The sequence below is a fragment of the Protopterus annectens genome, chromosome 5.part0 (assembly GCF_019279795.1).
Source record: "Protopterus annectens isolate FY-2018-M chromosome 5.part0, PAN1.0, whole genome shotgun sequence".
Taxonomy (NCBI): Eukaryota; Metazoa; Chordata; order Ceratodontiformes; family Protopteridae; genus Protopterus; species Protopterus annectens.
Window position 1 is genome coordinate 1,767,582,761 of NC_056735.1, and position 22,747 is coordinate 1,767,605,507.

General features: G+C 40.3%; 1 protein-coding gene across 2 annotated transcripts in view; it reads right to left on the reverse strand.

The window, feature by feature from the left end:
* Nucleotides 1-22,747, reverse strand: part of BACE2 (beta-secretase 2) — a 1,024,906-nt gene that overhangs the window by 272,326 nt on the left and 729,833 nt on the right. For both annotated transcript variants that reach the window (XM_044071568.1, XM_044071569.1), the window contains exon 6: nt 4,923-5,024. In XM_044071568.1, coding sequence (XP_043927503.1) covers nt 4,923-5,024 — 102 coding nt within the window. The remainder of the gene's footprint in view (nt 1-4,922; nt 5,025-22,747) is intronic.

The window sequence follows — 22,747 nt, forward strand, 5'->3', positions numbered from 1 at the left end:
CAATCTTTTTCCAATACCATTCAACAAAATTAGTGGCACTACAAAAGCTGTTGCTAAACCTCCAATGTTCCTTTTCATTCTCAAGTCTAAGTTGATTTCTAACACTATAGGGGCATGGTCAAACAAAACTGCTGGTAGGCTTTCAGAATATACTATCATATGTACATCTTCTTTTGATAGACAAAACCTACTCCAAATTTGAGCATCTACTGCAGATTCTGGAATAAAATGTAAAATGCAATCCAGACGTGACTGCAAAGTTATCCAGAAGCATCATATTTATTACTTTACTAAGAAGAAAAGCCATTATCTGGAGTTTCAAGTAATGAGGACTACAATGGCTGTCCCAGGTTTATGCTACTGTATTAAAATCTGCAAACTTTACCATGTCCTCCTAAAATACCATTAGCCATGTCAATAAATTCTCAAATTAAATTTACTCGAGAAAGTACAACAAACTGACTATTATAATTCTACCTTCCAACTTGCCTTTCACAGCAATGTACCTTCCCCTTTACATGAGCCAAAACAGCCTGTACCCAAAAAAATGGTGTCTTGGGACTATCAAAAACTCCCACAACCTTCTGCCTGGTCCTCTCCAGTGAGGCAGCATACATTGCATTATAACCAAATTTGGGCAAATTACCATGTTTCATTCTTGACATACAATTTTCTTGCAAAAAGAATAAATGCTGGGAATGCTACATAATGTACCCCAACACTTTATCCCCTTTAATTTATTTGTCTCAAAATCAAATGAACTGTATTCGCACTAAACAGTCCTTTTCTGTAAAAGATTTCCATTGCAAGTATCACCTCCCTCAACCCATTAAATATTCCAATGTATGGCTACTATTAATTCATGAATGATCATCCAATTCTGGAATTTAGCAATTTATGTAATGCTGGACTAAATGAGAGTTGTTATAAAGAAAGAAAACATATATGTAATGTAGGTAAATGAAAAAAAAATGTTAATAAAATGTGTTTTCTTTAACGTATGCATGCATATGTTTAATTTCTCACTAATATAACTTGGCTCTCCTGGCCTCTGAGAAACCACTGCCTTTTCTCTGCTGAATAAAGCTGCCTCAAAACAGGAAATGGTGTATTTTACTCATCTGCCAGTCTGTGCTTTCCTTACTTTCCTGCACCTCCATACCCTAAGACAACTCCGATTATTCTACTTCTACATTTCCATGCAAGTCTCACTTCTTCACTTTCTCGACTGCAGTCTCCTAGAACATATTTGCACCTTGTGGATAAAATATTTTAAAGTATACATGGTATATAAAGCAAAATGTAATTCTCCTTACGTGATACTGTTGCATTTTAGTCAAAACTGCCTCTCTGTCACCTGCTCTCTACCAAGAAATCCTGCTCACAAAAATTGTGGGGTGTCTTTCAGGAAAGTTTCCTTTCAGCCTATTACACCCATTTTAATATGGTCTCTTTTTGCTCATAAGCAGAAAAATAATTTGCTTCAACTTTTGCAAGCCAGACAACAGCTACAGGATATATATTGTGCATGCCAGCTCAGAGCGAACATCTACTGTATCAAAGGTCATACAAGGACTCAATGCATTTTAACAAATGTCACCATTTTTTTATATATTTATTTGCGTTTCTTAACTGTGGCAATCTGAATGAGCAAAAATAACCCATTTTCAGTTGAGGCCCTGGCAGTATGAATACAAGACAATACTATGAAATTACACAAGCAATTACAACAGTAAAAGAGAAAATTACATTAGTTTTATAAATTGTGTGTTGACATCACATGTAAGGTAACATTTAGAGGACAATAGTGCATCATCTAAGAGAGTAGTGATTGTACATTACCTGTACAACAGGTAGAACATGCTATACACCGTACTTGGAAGTTTGAATACTGTATGCAAAACTTGGACATTATGCACATTATTTACAAAACTAGGAATATGTGCATATTACATGCAGACATGTAGTTTGTGTGTTACACACTGAGCATTAAAAAGTGAGCAAGAGATGCTTTATTTTAGATATTGTTGTTATGGGTTTACACGTTAGTACATAAGCTGTGGTAACCACTTAGGGTAATGGTCGCTGTCCATCTGTGGAGATGACCAGATGAGAGAAATGCAGGAGGAAGGGAGGTGAGAGAGAGTTTTTCAGATTTAGCCAGGGAATGCATATTGAAAGAGGCATGTTTGAGTAAGGTGTTGGGTTAGGTTTTGTTGAAGATATGAAGATATTCATTTGTCTAAGTGGGGGAGGGATACAATTCCAAATTTTAAACATCTGATAAAAAGTGTAGGGTATCTCCTGCAGTGTTATTGTAATGGGTAATTGTAAGTAATATTTTGTCGTTGGATCATTCTGTTAGAACAGTGCGACTTGAGTAAGTTTTTCAGTGAGGAACATTTTCCAGGAATTACACAAAATGTTACTGGCAATTTATTATGATCCCTGTGGTTTTTGCAATCATGTGAAGACAAGACTAGCATGGCAGATTTTGTATATCATTTCCCTCATCCTGTCTGAGAGAAAAACTTTGCTTCTATACAGCAACTAAAGTTTTTGTGTACTTTTTTAACTGATGGCTAAGAGTTTGATGCCTGTGACCAAGTCTTATTTTTATTTTGTCAGATGAAGAGAGAAAAAAATGGTATCTGTTGAGACTGAGGGTGGATAAGATCATTTTAGTTTTTTTCGGGTAAAGTAGGAGTTGGGAGCTGACCAGCCAGGTGTCAATGGATGAAAAGGACTACTGTGTTAAGTTTTGTCAGTCATTTAGATGGGGGGTGGGGGCAGAACAGATGAGTGTCAAATCATCTGCATATTGTATGAAGGTACCATGTTTAGCAGAGGTGTGCAAGTCATTTTAAAGAAATTTAACAGTAATGGACCTGGTATGAATTCCTCTGGAACTCCTACAGTGACTGGAAGAAAAATTATTTTTGCATTTAACTGCTTGGTATCTGCCAGTTAAATAGTTGTGGAAACAGTAGAGATCATTAGGGGAGAGGCAAAGGGAGGAAAGATTTTACAGGAACTTATGGTGAATAGCATTATTAAAAGCTTTTGATAGGGGCAGAAGTGGGAAGGAGACTAAACTGACAATTGCTGCTTTTGCAAACAATGACTGTGAAATGTATTACAGTTAATGTACAGTGATTAAGAGGAAATCCGTGTTGAGAGCAAGGGGGAGAGAGTAGATTATTAGCCATGATTTACTCAAGTAGCTCTGCATGTAGGCATTCTTCCAGAATTTTGAATATGGGAAAAGTATGGCAATGGATCTGCAATTTAAATATTTTACAGATGGTTCACCCTTATGTAAGGATATTATGTAGACTTTTTTCCAGACACATAGGACATGGGACTCTTGTTTAGACCTATTTATCAGTACTGTAAGGGACTGAGACAGCAACTTGAGATATTCTGTTGGTGGATTGTCTGTGGTGATGTTAACTGTCTATAACTTTATACAGATACATTTTCATTGCAGTGGAAAGTAGTCTGAGGGAAGAGTTGCTTGCATGGGAGGTGGATTGCTAGAGAGGGTAGATGTACTATGTTTGGAGCTGTTTTTAATTTGTAAGACGACTGGATGAAGTGGGTATTATAACTGTTTGGTATGTCTGTAATGGAATGTCCTAAAAAAGGAAAAGGTTGAGATGAGTGGCCAGGATAAAGAAAACTATGAATAGTTGTCCAGAACACTTGTGGGTTCTTTTAGCAAGTTTGCTAACAGTAGTAGCAGATTTTTTTTGTGAAGTTTTATGTTAGTTTCTGAAATTTTGTAAGCTTTCTTCTGTTTTAAGTTTATGACATGTCTTCCAGGCTTTCTCCCTATTTTTCATGAATTCTTCCTCTTACTTTTTTGGGGCAGCCAAGGGGCTGGATTTAGTCTGCAATTTTTCCTTCTTGGGGGTGTGTATGTGGGGTAGGGTTGATACAGTCAATTTAGTATACTGAAAAGCTTTGTTTAAAGACTTCACTGGCTTCATCCAGTGGCAGCATTTTTAAGGAATTCCAATTACAAAATGTTAGTGCTGAATCAAATGTTAATGGTTGGGGGTTTGGACCAGTCAATGTTGAGGCCACCAAGGAGAAGTGTTTTTTGTTAGATGTTGGTAGATGTAACAAAAGGAGATACTGCCGGCCCAGCTATCTGGAATTTTGTAAATAATTATATGCCATTTGTGAATATTAAGATGATTTATATAGATGTGTGATAGAAGGAGATAGTGCCAGCCCAGCTATCTGGAATTTTTTAAATAATTATATGTCATTTGTGAATATCAACATGATTCATATGCTTGTGTTACAATTGTATTAGAACTGTACATTAAGTGCACATCAAACTGCTGGTACAGAAGTGTGTATTGAACAGGGTTTGGGCAGTGCTGAGCCTGGGAGATATATCAACAGTGTACCCTACTGGAAAAGAACAGAAATGCATATTATTACTAGTGTAACTGTGTAAATGTATTTATTTTAACAGTGGAAACTAGAACATAAGAGGGTTAACTTGCAAAATTTTAAGAAAATAGTTGAAATTAAATTGTTTTACAACTGTATCATAAAAGATGGTTTCAATGCAGCAAAGAGACAGGATGTCTAAACCTAGGGAGCCTTCTGCATTGTTTTGGAAGTGTTTTATTGTTTTAGATATGCAAGTTCTCTAAGAGCTTAAATATTAGATATGCAAGTACTTTAAGAGCTTAAATATGTCTCAGAAATATCAGCCACAAAGATAGGTTGATAGGCTAAATGGAGTGCAAATTAGACCATGGGAGCATGACATTTTAAGAACAGTTGCATGAAAGGGTGTACAAAAGGCTGCATATCAAGTGTACTACCCACTGAGGAGAGTCCCACAAAGTGAAATCTATCAATAGCTATGACATGTCAAAATAAGGTAAAGTACTACCTACTGGAGATATTCTTGTAATGGCCTCCACGATGGCTATGAAGACTTTTTCAGGTAAACGCAGAAGAGTTGTACCACTGTCCACAATAGCTTTATCCATGTTATACTGAAATTAAAAAAAAAAACATGGTATTTAAATTAACCAAACAGTTCTTTAACATCAGCAGTATATCTGAGCAATAATTTGCAAGCAAACATTGGGCTTTCTGCAAAGTTTTAGCAACTTTGTAAAGTAAAGTAGATAGCAAACATACTACTGATGCATAAATATGCCATGCTCATAAATAAATAAATAAATCAGTGCTCCCGATTAAGCGTGTGTGTGTTTTGCAACAACCTGGGAGCCTCACTGAAGACCATATAATTTCAAACTGGATGCACAATAAATCACTGTCTATAAAATACACGTTACTTCTTCAGACAAGAAAATAAACAGCAAACCATGAGTTCAAGCTGAACGGAACATATAAACACTGATAACATTTTTTGGTGGGTAAGGACTGTGGGACCTGAAATCAGAGCTGCAAAAAAGTACAGTTGTGTATACTTACCATAAAAGTAGATGTTCAAGTGTATTCACTGTTGCAATCATCACATTTGGGTTATCTGCTTGCAGTAGCTTCAGTCGCACGGCGACTGTGGTCCCACTTCACAAGGGCGGTGCCTCCACCGACCCTGGAAATTACCGTCCCATTAGCTTGACAAGCCTTATCTGCAAAGCCATGGAGAGGATCATAATGGAACTCATAAATAAAGACATAGGGAACTTGCAGACTTTGGATCCAACCCAGTTTGGCTTTGTCAAAGGCAGATCATGCCTTTTAAACTTGGTTAACTTCTTCAAGACAGTCACCAAGGCCATTGATGAGGGAAAGGCAGTCCATACAGCCTACCTTGACCTGGCAAAGGCCTTCGACACAATACCCCACTCAGGTATCATTGAAAAACTCATCAGCTTGAATGTAAACCCATACATCACAAGATGGGTTGCAAACTGGCTAAGTGACAGAACCCACAGGGTCAGAGTTGCTGGAGCCATGTCAGACTCAAAGCCTGTCACAAGTGGTGTCCCACAGGGCTCAGTCCTGGGTCCACTCTTGTTCAGCATCTACTTTTCTGAAGTGCAAGCAAACACAGGAGGGTTATGGCTGACAAAGTTTGCAGATGACTGCAAACTGGGCGCCATAGTCGAAAACACATCTGACACAGATATCCTTCAGAAGGGCCTCACAGAAACGGATAACTGGTGCCAGAGCCATGGCCTAAAGTTAAATGCCAAGAAATGCATAGTCATACCCTTCGGGAGAAAACAAGGTTACCCCTAGCTACCATATAGGTGGCAATCCACTGAGCACAGAAGAAGTCATCAGGGATCTGGGGACCCAGGTTGACAGTAGCCTTTCGTTTGACACTTATGTTGCTAAAGTAGTTAGGAAAACCTTCTACATTGCCCACCTGATCATGAAGGGATTCACATCTAGATCAAGGGAGGTCATCGTCCCCCTGTACTCATCACTCATTAGACCTATGATTGAGTACAATGCCCCATTCCGAATGTATCTGACCCGACACCTGCAGCAGCTGGAAAGGCCCCAAAGTTCCTCACCAAAAGGATAAAGGGTCTCAAAAATATGTCTTATGCTGCCCGACTGAAAGAACTCCACCTCTATTCAGTCTCATACCGCTTGCTCAGAGGTGACCTGTGCCTGACATATAAGGCCATGTCAAACCCTGATTTGATGAATATGCTTCACCTCAAAAAATCTAGATCCCTCAGAACCACAAGGGCGAGAGACTTAAACCTTGACACGGTTATTAATAGAACATGCTGGAGGGACAGATTCATCACCCAGAGACTCCCTATGCTGTGGAACAAAATCCCAGTACATGTGAGGCAGAGCACCTCGCTGGCCTTGTTCAAGAGGAATCTTGACCAATGGATGGGGGATCACAGATATACCCCAGGGATTACTTCAGTGTCACTGCTTGACAGAGGCACAACAAAATAATAGGCATAGTTTTATTCAAACTAAAGGGGTGGCGAAAGCCAAATAACTATGGGCTAGGCTTATAAATGCCCTTGGGCAGATAGCCTAGTATGAACCTATGAACAAAGTCTTGGGTCCTGCGTTGGTTGCGGTCTCTTCTTCCATGACATCAGGTCGTCAGGTGTATAAAACATGCAGCCGACGCCATTACATCAGTTTTTCTTGCCCCAGATGTCAGGTGCCCCCTAATGAGACGCAATTCAATATATAAAAATATAAGGTTATACCTCCAACAAAAAAGCAAATACACCAAAAAGCTTTTAAGCATAGTAATGGAGAATAGAGGTATAGCCAAAAGAAGTAAGGGGGCTGGAGGGAGGGTAACCAGGACTGCATCAGTGAATACTCTTGAATATATACATTTACGGCAAGTGTACACAACTGTACTATTTTCTTCAGGTTTCACTGTTGCAGTCATCACAATTGGGTTGATTCACAAAGCTAAGGATGGGAGGAGGAATTTAGATAGCATTAGGACCAGCAATAAGGCCCTGCAAGACTGCAGTGGCAAAGCCAGCTCTGGATTTAGAGAAAATTGGCAGATGGTAATGCTTGGTGAAAGTATGTACAGAACTCCAGGTGGCAGCTTCTAGGATGTCCCTGGTAGGGACGCCTCTGAGAAAGGCTGTAGAGGTAGATGCAGTCCTGGTAGAGTGGGGTCTGATCCCCTGTGGAATAGGTTTTCCATGGTGCTTATAGCAGAAATTAATGCAATGGCCTATCCATTTAGAAATAGTTTGCTTTGAAATAGCCTTCCCCTCTGCCCCTGCAGCAAATGCCACCAGCAGTTGTTCAGATTTCCTTTGAGGTTTAGTCCTGTCCAAGTAGAACCTAAGTTGTCCATGCACATTTAAGGAGTGCAGTATCCATTCCCCTTTGTTCTGTGGATTAGGAAAGAAGGTTGGCAGATGAATGAACTGATAAGGGCCACACTGAATACCACCTTGGGCATGAAAGAGGGACTGGTCCTGAGGGACACCCTGTCCACATGAAAGATGATGAAAGGCTCCACTGCCATAAGGGCCTGTAATTCAGATAACCTTCTTGCTGAAGCAATTGCTAAGAGGAAAGCTATTTTCCAAGAAAATAATTTTAAATCTGCAGTAGCAGCTGGCTTGAAAGGAGGAAGAGTGAGTTTCTCCAATACAAAGTTAAGGTCCCAGGCTGGAGTTGGAGCTCTCCTGGGTGGTCTTAAATTTTTGGTCCCTCTGAGGAACTGCTTGAGCAGTGGATGAGAGAAGAGGAGAGGTTCTGTGTTATAATGAGCTGAAATGGCTGAGGCGTGAAATTTGATGGAGGAGAAAGACAGGCCCTTGTGAAGCATCTCAGTTAAGTATTGTAAAACCTGAGGTAAATTGGGCACAGCTGTGCTCATCCCTTGAGATTGGTTCCAGGCACAGAATCTTCCATTTTTCAGCATAAGATTTCCAAGTACTAGGCCTCCTTGCCTCTAAGATGATAGCCATCATTGGTTTACTGAGAGATGGTAAAGGAGAGATTACGTAATTAGCCAGGCTGCTAGGTTCAGTGTTTGCAGCTGAGGGTGCAGAATCTGTTTCTCCTGCTGAGACAACAGGGCAGGAATCTGAGGCAGGTGCCATGGGGCCAACACTGACACACTATGCAGAAGGGGGTACACCAGTCTGGTGCAATCAAAATCATCCTCTGTTTGTCTTGTTTGATCTTTAGTGGCACTTTGGAGAGCAGAGGCAGAGGAGGAAAGGCATAAACTTATAGTCTTTTTCCAGCTGAAGGACAGAGCATCAACTTTCCAGGCTTGTTTGTGGGGAGTCCTTGTGCAAAATTTGTCCAATTGATAGTTCTGGGGGGAGGCAAACAGGTCTATATCTGGGCTCCCCCATTTGTTTGTCAACATGTTGAAAATCCTTGGTTCCAGTTTGCACTCGTGTGGGTCCATGAGGTTTCTGCTTAGTCCGTCTGCCAGAGTATTTAGTTTTCCTGGCAGGGATTGAGCTTGTAGATGTACTTGGTAGCTCAAGGCTGTGTTCCACAGTGCCATGGCCCATCTGCAGAGGGAGTAAGAATGTGTACCCCCCTGCTTGTTTATGTACCACATAAAAGTGGCATTGTCCGGCTTTACCATTAATTGTCATTTAAAAATGTGACCCTTGAAGGCTGTCAGAGCATTCTGTACAGCTAACATTTCTTTCTGATTGATATGCAGGTCCATTTGACTTGGGTTCCATTTGCCCTGAATGTACTTCCCTGCCAGGTGAGCTCCCCATGTATAGCCTGATGCATCTGTTAGGGTTTGGGTGGCAGGGGTATTGTGAATGGTAGTCCCTTGTTTTGGTGGCAAGCCTCTGCCCACCACAGGAACTCTAGGTGTAGGCAAGGTATGATAGGAATCATTGCTTCAAGATCCTGAGAATGCTGACACCATAGGCTTTTTAGATACCATTGTAGTTTCCTCATATGCAGTCTTGCATGTGGAATTAGAAGAATGCAGGCGGCAATGAACCCCAAGGCTTGTAGTATTTGCCTTGCGGATAGCAGGGTTTTTGTGGCCACTAGTTTGAAGCAGGTAGTCAAATGAATTTGTTTCTCTGGCATGAGGAAAGCCATCTGGGAAGTTGTATTCAAGCTTGCTCCCAGGAATATAATTTGTTGACAGGGTGCCAAGTGTGATTTCTGTTCTTTTATGGTGTACCCCAGACAAGTTAGCATCCTTTGTACAAAGGCTAGATGATTAAAAAGTATGTCCTGGCTTTCTGCTTGAATAAGACAATCGTCCAGGTATGGGTATATTTGAATATTTCTTTGCCTGCAAAATGCAATGACTGGAGTTAGGCACTTTGTGAATACCCTGGGCGCAGTAGATAAGCCAAAAGGCAGTGCAGAGAACTGATAGTGCTTGTAGCCTGCTTTGAAGTGTAGGTATCTTCTGCAAGATTCCCTGATTGGGATGTGCAGGTATGCTTCCTTTACATCTAGTGTTGCCAACCAGGCATCTTTGCCTAGCATGGGAAGCAACTGGTGAAGAGTCAGCATCTTGAATTTTGGAATTACCAAAAAGATGTTTAGAGTAGACAGGTCCAGGATAGGACTTCCATGAATTATCCTTTCTGGGTACCAGGAAATGTCTGGAGTAGAAACCTTGTCCCTTTTCCTCTTCTGGTACCAGCTGAATAGTCTCTATGCTTAGGAGAGAAAGTACTTGCTTTTGGGCTTCTGCCTGTTGATTTGGGGGTAGATCTGGCCACCCGCTTGGTGTTGGTAAAGTACAGTTGTGTACACTTACCATATATGTAGATGTTTGAGTGTATTCACTGTTGCAGTCATTACATTTGGGTTATCTGCTTGCAGGTAGCCCTTAGTCGGCCTGATTAACAAAGTCTTGGGTCCTGCGTCAGTTGCTGTCACTTCTTCCATGACGTCAGGTCGTCAGATGTATAAAACATGCAGCCGACACCATTACATCAATTTTTCTTGCCTCAGATGTCAGGTGCCCCCCTAATGGGAAGCAATTAAATAAAAAAATACAATGATATACCTCCAACAAAAAAGCAAAAACACCAAAAAGGCTTTTAAGCATAGTAAAGGAAAGGAGCGGTATATCCAAAAGAAGTTAGGGGGCTGGAGGGAGGGTAACCAGGACTGCAACAGTGAATACACTCAAACATCTACATTTATGGTAAGTGTACACAACTGTACTATGTTCTTCGTGTTTCACTGTTGCAGTCATTACATTTGGGTAGATTCCCAAAGGTATCGTAGGGAAGAGGAATTTAGATAGCATTAGGACCAGCTATAAGGCCCTGCAAGACTGCAGTGGCAAAGCCAGCTCTGGATTTGGAGAAAATTGGCAAATGATAATGCTTGGTGAAAGTATGTACAGAACTCCAGGTAGCAGCTTCTAGGATGTCCCTGGTAGGGACGCCTCTGAGAATGACTGTAGAGGTAGATGCAGCCCTGATGGAGTGAGGTCTGATCCCCTGGGGGGATAGGTTTTCCATGGTGCTTATAGCAGAAATTAATGCAATGGCTTATCCATTTAGAAATGGTTTGCTTTGAAGTAGCCTTCCGCTCTGCCCCTGCAGCAAATGACACCAGCAGTTGTTCAGATTTCCTTTAAGGTTTAGTCCTGTCCAAGTAGAATCTAAGTTGTCTGTGCACATCTAAGAATGCAGCATCCGTTCCCCTTTGTTCTGTGGATTGGGAAAGAAGGTTGGCTAATGAATGGACTGATTAAGAGCCACACTGGATACCACCTTGGGCATGAAGGTTGGATTGGTTCTGAGGGACACCCTGTCCACATGAAAGATGATGAAAGGCTCCACTGCCATAAGGGCCTGTAATTCAGATACCCTTCTAGCTGAAGTGATTGCTAACAAGAAAGCTGTTTTCCGTGAAAGAAAGGGCCTGTAATTCAGATACCCTTCTAGCTGAAGTGATTGCTAAAAGGAAAGCTGTTTTCTGTGAAAGAAATTTTAAGTCTGCAGTAGCAGCTGGCTTGAAAGGAGGTAGAGTGAGTTTCTCCAAAACAAAGTTAATGTCCCAGGCTGGGGTTGGAGCTCTCCTGGGTGGTCTCAAATCTATGGCCCCTCTGAGGAACTGCTTGAGCAGTGGATGAGAGAAGAGGGAAGGTTCTGTGTTATAATGAGCTGAAATGGCTGAGGCGTGGATTCTAATGGAGGAAAAAGACAGGCCCTAGTGAAGCATCTCAGTTAAGTATTGTAAAATCTGAGGTAAACTGGGTGATGCTGTGCTCATCCCTTGAGATTGGTTCCAGGCACAGAATCTTTTCCATTTTCCAGCAAAAGATTTTCTAGTACTAGGCCTCCTTGCCTCTAAAATGATATCCATCACAGGTTTAATGAGGGATGGTAAAGGAGAGATTATGTAATTAGCCAGGCTGCAAGGCTCAGTGTTAGAAGCTGAGGGTGCAAAATCTGGCTGTCCTGCTGAGACAACAGGAAAGGAGTCTGAGGCAGGTGCCATGGGGATAACCATGACAAGCTGCACAGGAGGGGGTACCACTGCTGGCACGGCCATTCTGGAGCAATCTAAAGCATCCTTGATTTGTCCTGTTTGATTTTTAGTAGTACTTTAGAAAGCAGAGACAGAGGGGGGAAGGCATAGACTGATAGGTTTTTCCAGCTGAAGGACAGACCATCCACTTTCCAGGCTTGTTTGTGGGGAGTCCTTGTGCAAAATTTGTCCAATAGGTAGTTCTGGGGAGAGGCAAACAGGTCTATATCTGGCTCTGCCCATTTGCTTGTCAACATGTTGAAAATCTTTGGTTCCAGTTTTCACTCGTGTGGGTCAATGAGGTTTCTGCTTAGTCCGTTTGCCAGTGTATTTAATTTTCCTGGCAGGAATTGAGCTTGTAGGTGCACTTGATAGCTCAAGGCTGTGTTCCACAATGCCATAGCTAGACTGCAGAGGGGGTAGGAATGTCTATCCCCCATCTTGTTTATGTACCACATAACAGTGGTGATGTCTGTTTTTACCATTAGTTGTCCTGGAAGAATGTAGTCCTTGAAGGCTGTCAGAGCATTCTGTACAGCTAACATTTCTTTTTGATTGATACGCAGGTGCATTTGACTTTGGTTCCATTTGCCCTGAATGCACTTCCCTGCCAGGTGAGCCCCCCATGCATAGTCTCATGTGTCTGTTGTTAAGGTTTGGGTGGCAGGGGGTGGTGTGAAAGGTAGTCCCTTGTTTTGGTGGCAGGCCTCTGCCCACCAAAAGAACTCTAGGCGTAGGCAAGGTATGATAGGAATCATTGCTTCTAGATCATGAGAATGTTGACACCACAGGTTTTTTAGATACCTCTGTAGTTTCCTCATATGCAGTCTTGCATATGGAATTAACTCATTAACCCCGAGTACCTTCTCATGGTGCCTGTCTGCTTAACACCGAGCGCGCCATGAGAAGATACTAATTTCAAGCTGTTGCCCCCGAGCACTTCCTGAAGCGCAAGAAACTGTAGTGATGATTTGTAGCTGAGCTTAATGTAAAACAGACTGAAATCGTAACTGAACATGTAAATTACATTATATAGTTACGATTCAGTGTGTTTTTACATTAAGTTCACATTAAACTTTTGCTACAAATTCCGTGTAAAAGGTTTTTGGCAAAGCAAGTGGTGGCAGCCAATCGGATTCTTGCCATCCAAGCCACCACTTGCTCCACCCCCAACCTAATTTTCTTTTGTTTTAAGCTACTAAACTCTTAAGTCTGTTTTTATAGTACACGATGGGAAGGAAAAAGAAGAAAACAAACTAATGAAAATACAAGTTACTTAAAACAGCAAAAAAATTAAAATGAAAGCATTTTAAAGCACTTCAACATTCTCTTGAGTGCCTTGATTCAACATCTAGTGTGGAGCGCCAAGGATCCGTGATTTTTGCTGTTTTAAGGAAAAAGAAGAAGCAGATGAAACCATGGTGTTGGTATCCTTTCATTTATTCAATGAATTGTTCTAGATGGGGAGCCTTTTGTAAGTGAAATTTCTTTTGACTGCATGGCGGTAGTAGGCCAGCTTAATCTTCAGCGAAATGTTGCTTATAGGTAGTGAGTGCTTTTAATGGTGGTGTAGTTTGAAATGAGCAAAAAAAATTTTTGATTTTACAGAAGGGTGCATTTTAGTGTAATGGAATTGCTACTGTAGTTTTCTGCCGATCTTAATTTTTGTCTGATTTAAAAAAAGTAAGTGCATGCTACCACAAATCCAAAGTTGATTTGTTAGTGTTTGAAACTGTTGGCATCTTGAAATATGTCATCGTGACCCAATTAATGCTTTCGGAAGGTTAATTGCATGTCATTTTATAGATCAGAAGTTGTACATGTTGTAGTTGTATTGTTCTGCACGTAAGGGATGTATAGTTTGGCTTAGGAGGTTAAATAAAATGCGTGAACTTCCTTAAGGTGTACAGCATGTATTATGTTCACTTTACCGGTTTGTGTGCTATTAACGGAAGCAAAAACCTAGGTCAAAGTAGTCTTATTTTTGTGGTGAATTGTTAGATAATCTTGTTCCTCTGCCATGTTTAAGAAACTGATTTTAAATTTATTGTCTGAGAAGCTGCTGTGTTTTTTCCCACCTAAGTGCTAGGTACTGAAGTGCTTCTTGCTCCTTTATATCGTGTTTTGTTAGGGATGTGCTAAATTAGTGGGTGTAGAATGCAAATATTTTTGTAACAGTGGTTATAAAAACTCCCCATTTTATTTGCGCAGATGAGTGGTTTCATATGTTTAGGGCAGTCATTCGTTGCGCTTCGACTAATTTGAGGACTGTGGTCAGGAGTTATCAGCCAGCAGGTAAGGTGAATGGAGCCGGTATGTCGGCTATTGAAAATGTATGGAGTACAGGGTCCCCCTTGTATGGATATGGGTAGTCGGGTTGGTGCAAGAAAGGAAGCTGCTTGCTTAATAAGGTTTATGTTCATTAGATGGAATTGGGTAAAGTAGGGGTGTCCTAGTTTACTTGTTCTCAGTACTGGAAAGCACTGTGCCCTTGCAATGACCCACATGCTTTCATACATGAAGGCTTTAGGGCCTAGTTCCTTCACAGGTTAGCCAGATGACTCCGACGTAAGAAGGACCTTTTAAATTAATGAAACTGAACTGTTACTGTATTGGCATTTTTTGCTGTAATTGAGATTTGTTATATCATATACCGGAATTGATACCAATGGAAGGGAGTGCATTTTGGGATAATTGTTAGGTTACGATTTTGGCTAGATTCTGAGGCGAGAAGGATTTTTTTATTAAGGAGACTAAGGCTGTATTTTTGTTGCATTGACAGTTTTCTTCAGTGGAGATGCTTTTTAATATAGTATGCGGAACTGATACTGGTAGAAGGGGGGGGGGGTATGCATTGTGAAATAATTGTAGGTCACTCACAATCGAATGTATGAAATAACAGTGGAAGTGGTTTCCCTTTGTTTTGTATCGTAGTAATACTACATTGCTTAGTTATTTTAAGTGTTAAACCGCGTTTGTAGTAGTTTGAGTAAATACACTGTATTTGTAGCTAAGTAGTGGCAAATGTTGTAAGTCGTCTTTCTCCAAAGTTATTGCTTTCGGTTTGGCCAGGTTGTCCTGTTTTAGGTCGTGCCCTTTGCTTGTACCGAGTGAAATGGGGCGTGCATGGTTCGGAGAAAATTATTCTATAACATCTTTTGTTCTCTGGATGAAAACGATTGAGATACCACTCAAGAATTGTTTTGACACCGTATATACTGGAATGTTAATTAAAATGTGTTTGGTAGCGATTGGAGTAACAACTGAAACGTGACCCGTTGTGGTTGTCATTAATGCTTCTGTAATGTGATTAGTATCTTGTGACTTGTGTGGTTATTGTTTTGAACAAGTATTCGTATCGAACTTCTTGTTTTGGTCGTAATCTAGTCGTATGTAATTTCACGGCAGTTGTTTCTCTGCCAAGAGTGTTTCCTCCTTACGATGAAATACGGATTCACTGATGCCCACCCAACTTGTTGTCTAAATTTGGTGTTTAATCATGATTTCTTTGGGTCCATTTACCGTGCATTTTCTTTGGCATTGTTTTTTATTAGATATGTAGAAGATACGTGCATGGTTTGCGTACTTTATAAGTACTTGTGTAAATGCGTGGTGTGTGCATTTTCATTTGTGAATTGATATATGTATTTCATAGGATTGTAGGATTTTACAAGGTTACAAGTCCTAGAGCCCTTTAAAGCCTAGCCTTTCACGCTGCAGTTTTCCCAGTTATCAGTGCCCAATGACGAAGGGTTTGGTATATGCCTGTGCCTTAAGGCATCAAGTCTCCCCCATCCATAAGGGGCACAGGCAATAAGCCAATGGTGAATTTGCGATTTCCCACCCATTTGTCCAAATTGCATTTCATAGAAGATTACTAGGTTAACAGCCCTAGAGCATATTTAAGTCTAGCCATTTGTATCCCAGTTTTCCCAATTATTAGTGCCTCGTAGTTAGAACAGCTTTAGTATATGTCTTTGCTTTATGGCATTTACCCTGTCCATAAGGGCCACAAGTGACAAGCCAGTTGTGGAGTTGCAATTTCCGATCCATTGGTCCAAGTTAAGTTTGAATAGGCTTAGGGAAGAGCTCCGTGTCACGTGAATGGGGAGTATGTCAGAGAGGGGATAATTTCTGAGACATATACCTGCTCCTCCATGTTTTGTTTATTACAGATGAGGTTACAATCCTTAGATCAGGTATTTCTAGTGCTGTTTTGCAAATGTGTAACCGAACCATCAGAGTTGGATTGGAAATGCCTTGTAGGCTGCGCATATCGCCACTCGGTAGTCTGTAGGAAACTGGAGTACAAGGACATGACTTTGATCTGCATAGGACATTTACATGTTGTGTGTGTATATGTGTGTATGTATGTATGTATATGTATGTGTGTATGTGTGTGTGTGTGTGTGTATATATATATATGTATATGTGTATGTGTATATAACTCTTTTTAGAGGAACGTCTGTGGTCACTCCAGCTGTCGCATATTCCTGGTCTGGTACATGCAGAAGGGTGTATTATAGTCCATTATTGGTCTAATGAGGACTGAGTATAGTGGGACTGTGCTCTCCTTAGATCTGGATGTCATGCCCTCTGCTATGGACACATGGTCAAAGTTCAGGTTACTGTTGTACTGAGTTCCGAAGTGCTTTACCTCTGGGTTTGCGTTTAGTGGGGTGTTATCGATGTTGTAATACGCAGGGAAAGTTGTCATCCTAAAGAGTGTAGTTTTGCCTTTTTGCGTTTTATTTTAGGCTGTTTTTCTAGCCCCATTTATTTGTCTGTGTCAGACTATCCTGGGTAATGCCCACATCTTTGGAGTATTCATTGATTGCACCCAGCTTGCAGTCATCAGCAGATTTGTTCAGCCAGAGGCCCTCGACATTTGCCTTGACTTTGGAGAAATATATTGTAAACTGGAGAGACCCCAGTACCAAGCCTTGTGGGACATCACTAGAAACTGGCCTCTTGGTGGAGACTAACGTCAGGTGGCACGATGGCAGGGTACTTCTATGGGCTAGGCTTGTAAAGGCTCCAGGGCCATTAGCCTAGTACACATCTATGAAACTATATAGCAGACACACACACACACACACACACACACACACACACACACACACACACACACACACACACACACACACACTTGACCAGAGAGTAAGAGACAGGAAGCAGGACAAGCCATTGATTAGGATAAGACATTTTGTTACTCATGGGAGAGGAAACTGCATACTTGAGAGATTTCTTTGGTGAGAGAATTGTGAAGATGCTGGACATATTAGTTTATGGATCATTCTCATCCACAATTATTGTTCTGGTCTAATGGAGAGCTTACACTTACCTGAATCCGAGCCGTAACTTTCCACCAGAGCGCTGAAAATACCGAAGCAACAGAAATGGACAACCAAATTCTTTCCCTTGGAAAGAATTCGGTTTCCTGTTTCTTCGATATTTTCAGAGTTCGCTGAAAATGGGTCGATATTAGAACACTCGACGTTTCAAATGTTCGGTGTTCTAATATAGACCCTGGAATTTCTAGAAAATTTTTGGCTTTGGTTTTCATTTGATGGTAAGTTCTTGGAAACACAATATTATTATTAAATACATGTGTAATATTTATTCCTTGAAGAAGGTCACTGTTTTCCAATGTTATAACAGCCATGTTGGTTAAGTAGACAACTATCATACTTTGGGAAAAGAGGACATGACCCATGTTCTCGATATACACAGCTCTAAGTTAGTGGACATGACCCATGCCCTTGATATACACAGGCTTGCAAGTCACTGCAAATTTTTCTGAGGTGGATTGCCTGAAGTGCACATCTATATGTGCTTTCTTGCTTGTTTGTTTATTTATTGCAATTTGCTAAATGGGTAGGTGGGCTGATACAATTGTTACCAAAATACCAGCACACTGACTGTTTATTAGTTCCAGTGGAAAGACTGATGGCTCTGTATTGCCAGACATCATGAGCAGAATGCATTCTAATAGCATTATAACCAACATTCTTTTACAATCACACACTCAGTAAGCCACACAATGTCTATATTTACCTGGACTTCTGAAAATAGATTCCAAACAGTACAGGGCCCAGCAGAGATCCTTGTGTTATGCCACGGGTAACTGGTCTAGTTGAGAAGGTCCATGATGATTCTTTCCATGGCCTTGCAGCTAAGGATGGTTAGACTTATGGGTCTATAGCTCCCAGGGTTGGCAGATGGGCTTCTTTTGTGCAAGGGGATTACTGTTGCTGTTCTCTGCTCTGCTACACTGTTGTACTCTCATCTACTGTCTAATGGAGGGATATGAACTCGGATGTGTGAGTGAGAGGAAAGCCTTACTGAGATATATGTTTTTACTGATTTTACATAGATTTTACACTGATTTTGAACAATATTCTGCCTTTGTCAGTCATGTGTAGAATTTAGGTGAGAGGAAGGGCTCAGATATATATCAGTTATACAACTTTTACTGAATTACTCTGGTCTTTTCCTGACCGATAATGACTCACTCTTCCATTACACCTGAACCAGGAATGTGATGAATGTTTGCTCAAAAGGCCATGTGCAGCAATTATCAACTTTATATGAGCATGCAGAACCTTGCAATAATGAAATGCAAGTCATTATCACATTATCAATTTACAATATGTGCAGGTACAGTGCAACAGTGAGTCATTATCACTTGTCAGGTAAACCCATTAGCAGCTGCCACTGTTATTTACATTGCTAAAAGTCATTATCACATTTCAAGCACAGGTGTGGGACACTCCCGATGCCTTCTAGTGCCAGATATTTTTCAAATTTTGTTGTATAGTCTGCTAGGTAACTTGTCAACATGCTGAGTAAAACCTCATTTGAAGATGGTAAGTGAACTATCTGTATGTTCTACACATGTACAGATATCACATTTTGAAGACAGTATTAGTACTTACAAGAAAGATGGAAAAAGAACTGAAGATTTGGATGGGCTAACCAGGTAATGCATATGATATGCATATATATGTAGTCTTCCAATACATCTGTCAAACAGTAGTAGTAATCTGTTTGCAATTTCTTTCCTGTGCAGGTTTGTCCACCTTCTGCCACTGGCATGGCTTCACGACCACGAGAATGATAAGTGAGAGTGTGGGTATGTGGCCAGATATGGAAAATGGCAAACAGTCAATGAGCAGCTCACAAGGCCAGACATTTACAGAATGGGTTCATGCATGGCTTGATGCACAGGGTCGATGGATCTACAATCTGCCATGACAGCATCACCGCAGAAGACTTTCACTTGTTCAGAAGGGATGGCATTCACCTAACTGAGGAGGGCATTGTGTGAGGAGAGCTATGCAGGATTGGTAACATGCAGCTTGTGAGAATAATGGAAAACACCCATGACCAAGTAGGGCCAGTATAGTAAGTAAAACTCTATTATGAAATGTGTTGTGTAAAATATATTTATCTGAGTTTGGCAAATAACTGTGGTAAGGAGTTGGTGAGGATGCTGAGAAAGAACAACTGTTTTAGGAGAGTGCTACCATGTACAATCTAATATGTCAGTGACCATCCTGCAATACTTCTTTTTTAGTCTGCTTTTATCAGGTATGTGTAGAGATTAGATGACAGGAAGGGTTTACTAATACAGAAATTGATCCCTTAGGTCCATTGCTGAATGGACACATGTAAAGAGAAAAGGCATAGGTAAGGCAGACTGCTGACACTGAAGGAGGTTGTGAGACTGCAGTGTTATCGGCTGTCTGAGTGGGTAGCCAGCACAGCTATTGGACAGATGAGATGGCCTTGCCTGCCACTGTCCCATGCCTGTCCTGGGTTCATTAGTGGAGTGGCGGTCCTTACCTTGCTTTTTCTCTTTACATGTACCCATTCAGCAGTATGTTGGCTACACCAAGTATGTGTATAATTACAATCATATGTGTCTACATGGTAAAACAACTGCTTCTGAATGCTGTACACATGTACATATATCAGTTTTGTTAGGATTTAGGTTATGGAAATTATGATTTTTTCATAATTTGGTAAATAACTTTGCAGCGAGCATGTCAGTGTGCCAAGTAATACCTCATTTTGAAGATAGTATTGATAGTTCCAACATGGTAAAAGAATTGTGCCTGTATGTTGCACACATATGCAGATATCAAAGTTTATTTCGGACATAGGTTATGGAAATTATGATTTCTTTCATATTTTGGTAAATAACTTTGCAAGGAAGCATCTGAATGTGCTAAGTAATACCTCATTTTGAAAACAGTATTGATAGTTCTAACATGGTAAAAGAATGGTGCCTGTATGTTGTACTCATATGCAGATATCAAAGTTTGTTTAGGACTCAGGTTATGGAAATTATGATTTTTTTTTCATATTTTGGTAAATAACTTTGCAAGGGAGCATCTAAATGTGCTAAGTAATACCTCATTTTGAAAACAGTACTGATAGTTCTAACATGGTAAAAGAATGGTGTATGTATGTTGTACTCATATGCAGATATCAAAGTTTGTTTCGGACATGGGTTATAAAAATTATGATATTTTTTCATATTTTTGTAAATAACTTTGCAAGGGAGCATCTGAATGTGCCAAGTAATACCTCATTGTGAAGACAGTATTGATAGTTCTAACATGGGAAAAGAATAGTGCCTGTATGTTGTACTCATATGCAGATATCAAAGTTTGTTTCGGACTTAGGTTATGGAAATTATTATTTTTCATATTTTGGTAGATAACTTTGCAAGGGAGCATCTGAATGTGCCAAGTAATACCTCATTCTGAAGACAGTATTGCTGGTTCCAACATGGTAAAAGAATTGTGCCTGTATGTTGGACACATGTGCAGATATCAAAGTTTGTTTGCAATTAAGTTATGGAAATTATGATTTTTTTTCATATTTTGTTAGATAACTTTGCAAAGGAGCATCTGAATGTGCCAAGTAATATCTCATTTTGAAGACAGTATTGCTGGTTCCAACATGGTAAAAGAATTGTGCCTGTATGTTGGACACATGTGCAGATATCAAAGTTTGTTTGGAATTAAGTTATGGAAATTATGATTTTTTTCATATTTTTGTAAATAACTTTGCAAGGGAGCATGTCAGTGTGCCAAGTAATACCTCATTTTGAAGACAGTATTACTCCTTACAACATGGTAAAAGAACTGTGTCTGTGCACTCTACACACGTACAGATATCACAGTTTGTTTAGTCTTGTACGATTATGAAAATTATACATTTAGAATACTTTTCATTATTATGCCCATATTTTTGCAAGGGAGCATGGTGATCACACAAATGATGCATCATTTTGAAGCTGACATTCAGATGCACAACTTCTACACTGATATGTAGGCTCTGTCTGTTACAGGTGATGAGATATTATGCTTTGTTTATTTATCAATTATGAAAAATAATATATTAATCATATTTCTGTGAATATCTCAAGAAAGGAACATCACACACTAATGGTTAAGGTATCATTTTAAAGCTGACATTCATACTAACAAATTACATTCAAATTGTATGGGTCTGCATGGTACATTGACCAAGATATTATGCTTTGTTTTTCCAAAAAGATAAAAAATATGCACAATATCAGCATTCCTTGCCAAATATTTAATAATGACTTTGATATACACTATCAACATTTATACTGTTGGAAAGGTCAGGGTCTGCTGAACAACTTTCGCGTTTACATTTTTAGTCTAGCTCTTATAGTTAAAGAGGTATGAACATTTGTTTTCTGTATGGTATTACAAATGGATTTTCTGAAAATGAGATCAGGCTGCTCTGTTGTTCCTATGGTGGAATTCAGCAGGCAGCTTTTCCTGAGCTGCTCTGGAGTGAATGAGTTAAAAGAATGCAGGTGGCCATGAACCCCAAGGCTTGCAGTATTTGTCTTGCAGATAGCAGGGTTTTGTGGCCAATTGTTCGAAGTAGGTTGTCAAATGAATTTGTTTCTCTGGCGTGAGGTAAGCCATCTGGGAAGTTGTATTCAAGCTTGCTCCCAGGAATATAATTTGTTGACCGGGTACCAGGTGTGATTTCTTTTTGTTTATGGTGTAACCCAGACAAGTCAGAACCCTTTGAACAAAGGCCAGGTGATTCAAAAGTATGTCCTGGCTTTCTGCCTGAATTAGACAATCATCCAGGTATGAGTATATTTGAATATTTCTTTGCCTGCAAAATGCAATAACTGGAGCTAGGCACTTTGTGAATACCCTGGGCGCAGTAGATAAGCCAAAGGGCAGTGCAGAGAACTGACAGTGCGTGTGGCCTGCTTTGAAGTGTAGGTATCTCCTGCAAGGTTCCCTGATTGGGATGTGCAGGTATGCTTCTTTTAAATCTAGTGTTGCCAACCAGGCATCTTTGCTTAGCATAGGAAGTAATTGGTGAAGAGTCAGCATCTTGAATTTTGGAATCTACAAAAAAAGTGTTTAGAGTAGACAGGTCCAGGATAGGACGCCATGAAATGTCTTTTCTGGGTACAAGGAAAAGTCTTGAGTAGAAACCTTGTCCCTTTTCCTCTTCTGGTACCAGCTGAATAGCCCCCATGCTTAAGAGAGAAGGTACTTGTTTTTGGGCCTCTACCCACTGATTTGGGGGTAGGCTCGGCCACCCGCGTGGTGTTGGCAATGTGTGGAAGTGAAATCTGTATCCCTGGGACACTATATTTAAAACCCATTTGTCCTGGGTGAGTTCCCAATTCTTTGCATGAAGAGCAATCTTTCCCCCCAAAGGGGCACTCAGTTGATAAGTGCTTGGAAATTTTAAAAGGAAGTCACTGAGACTG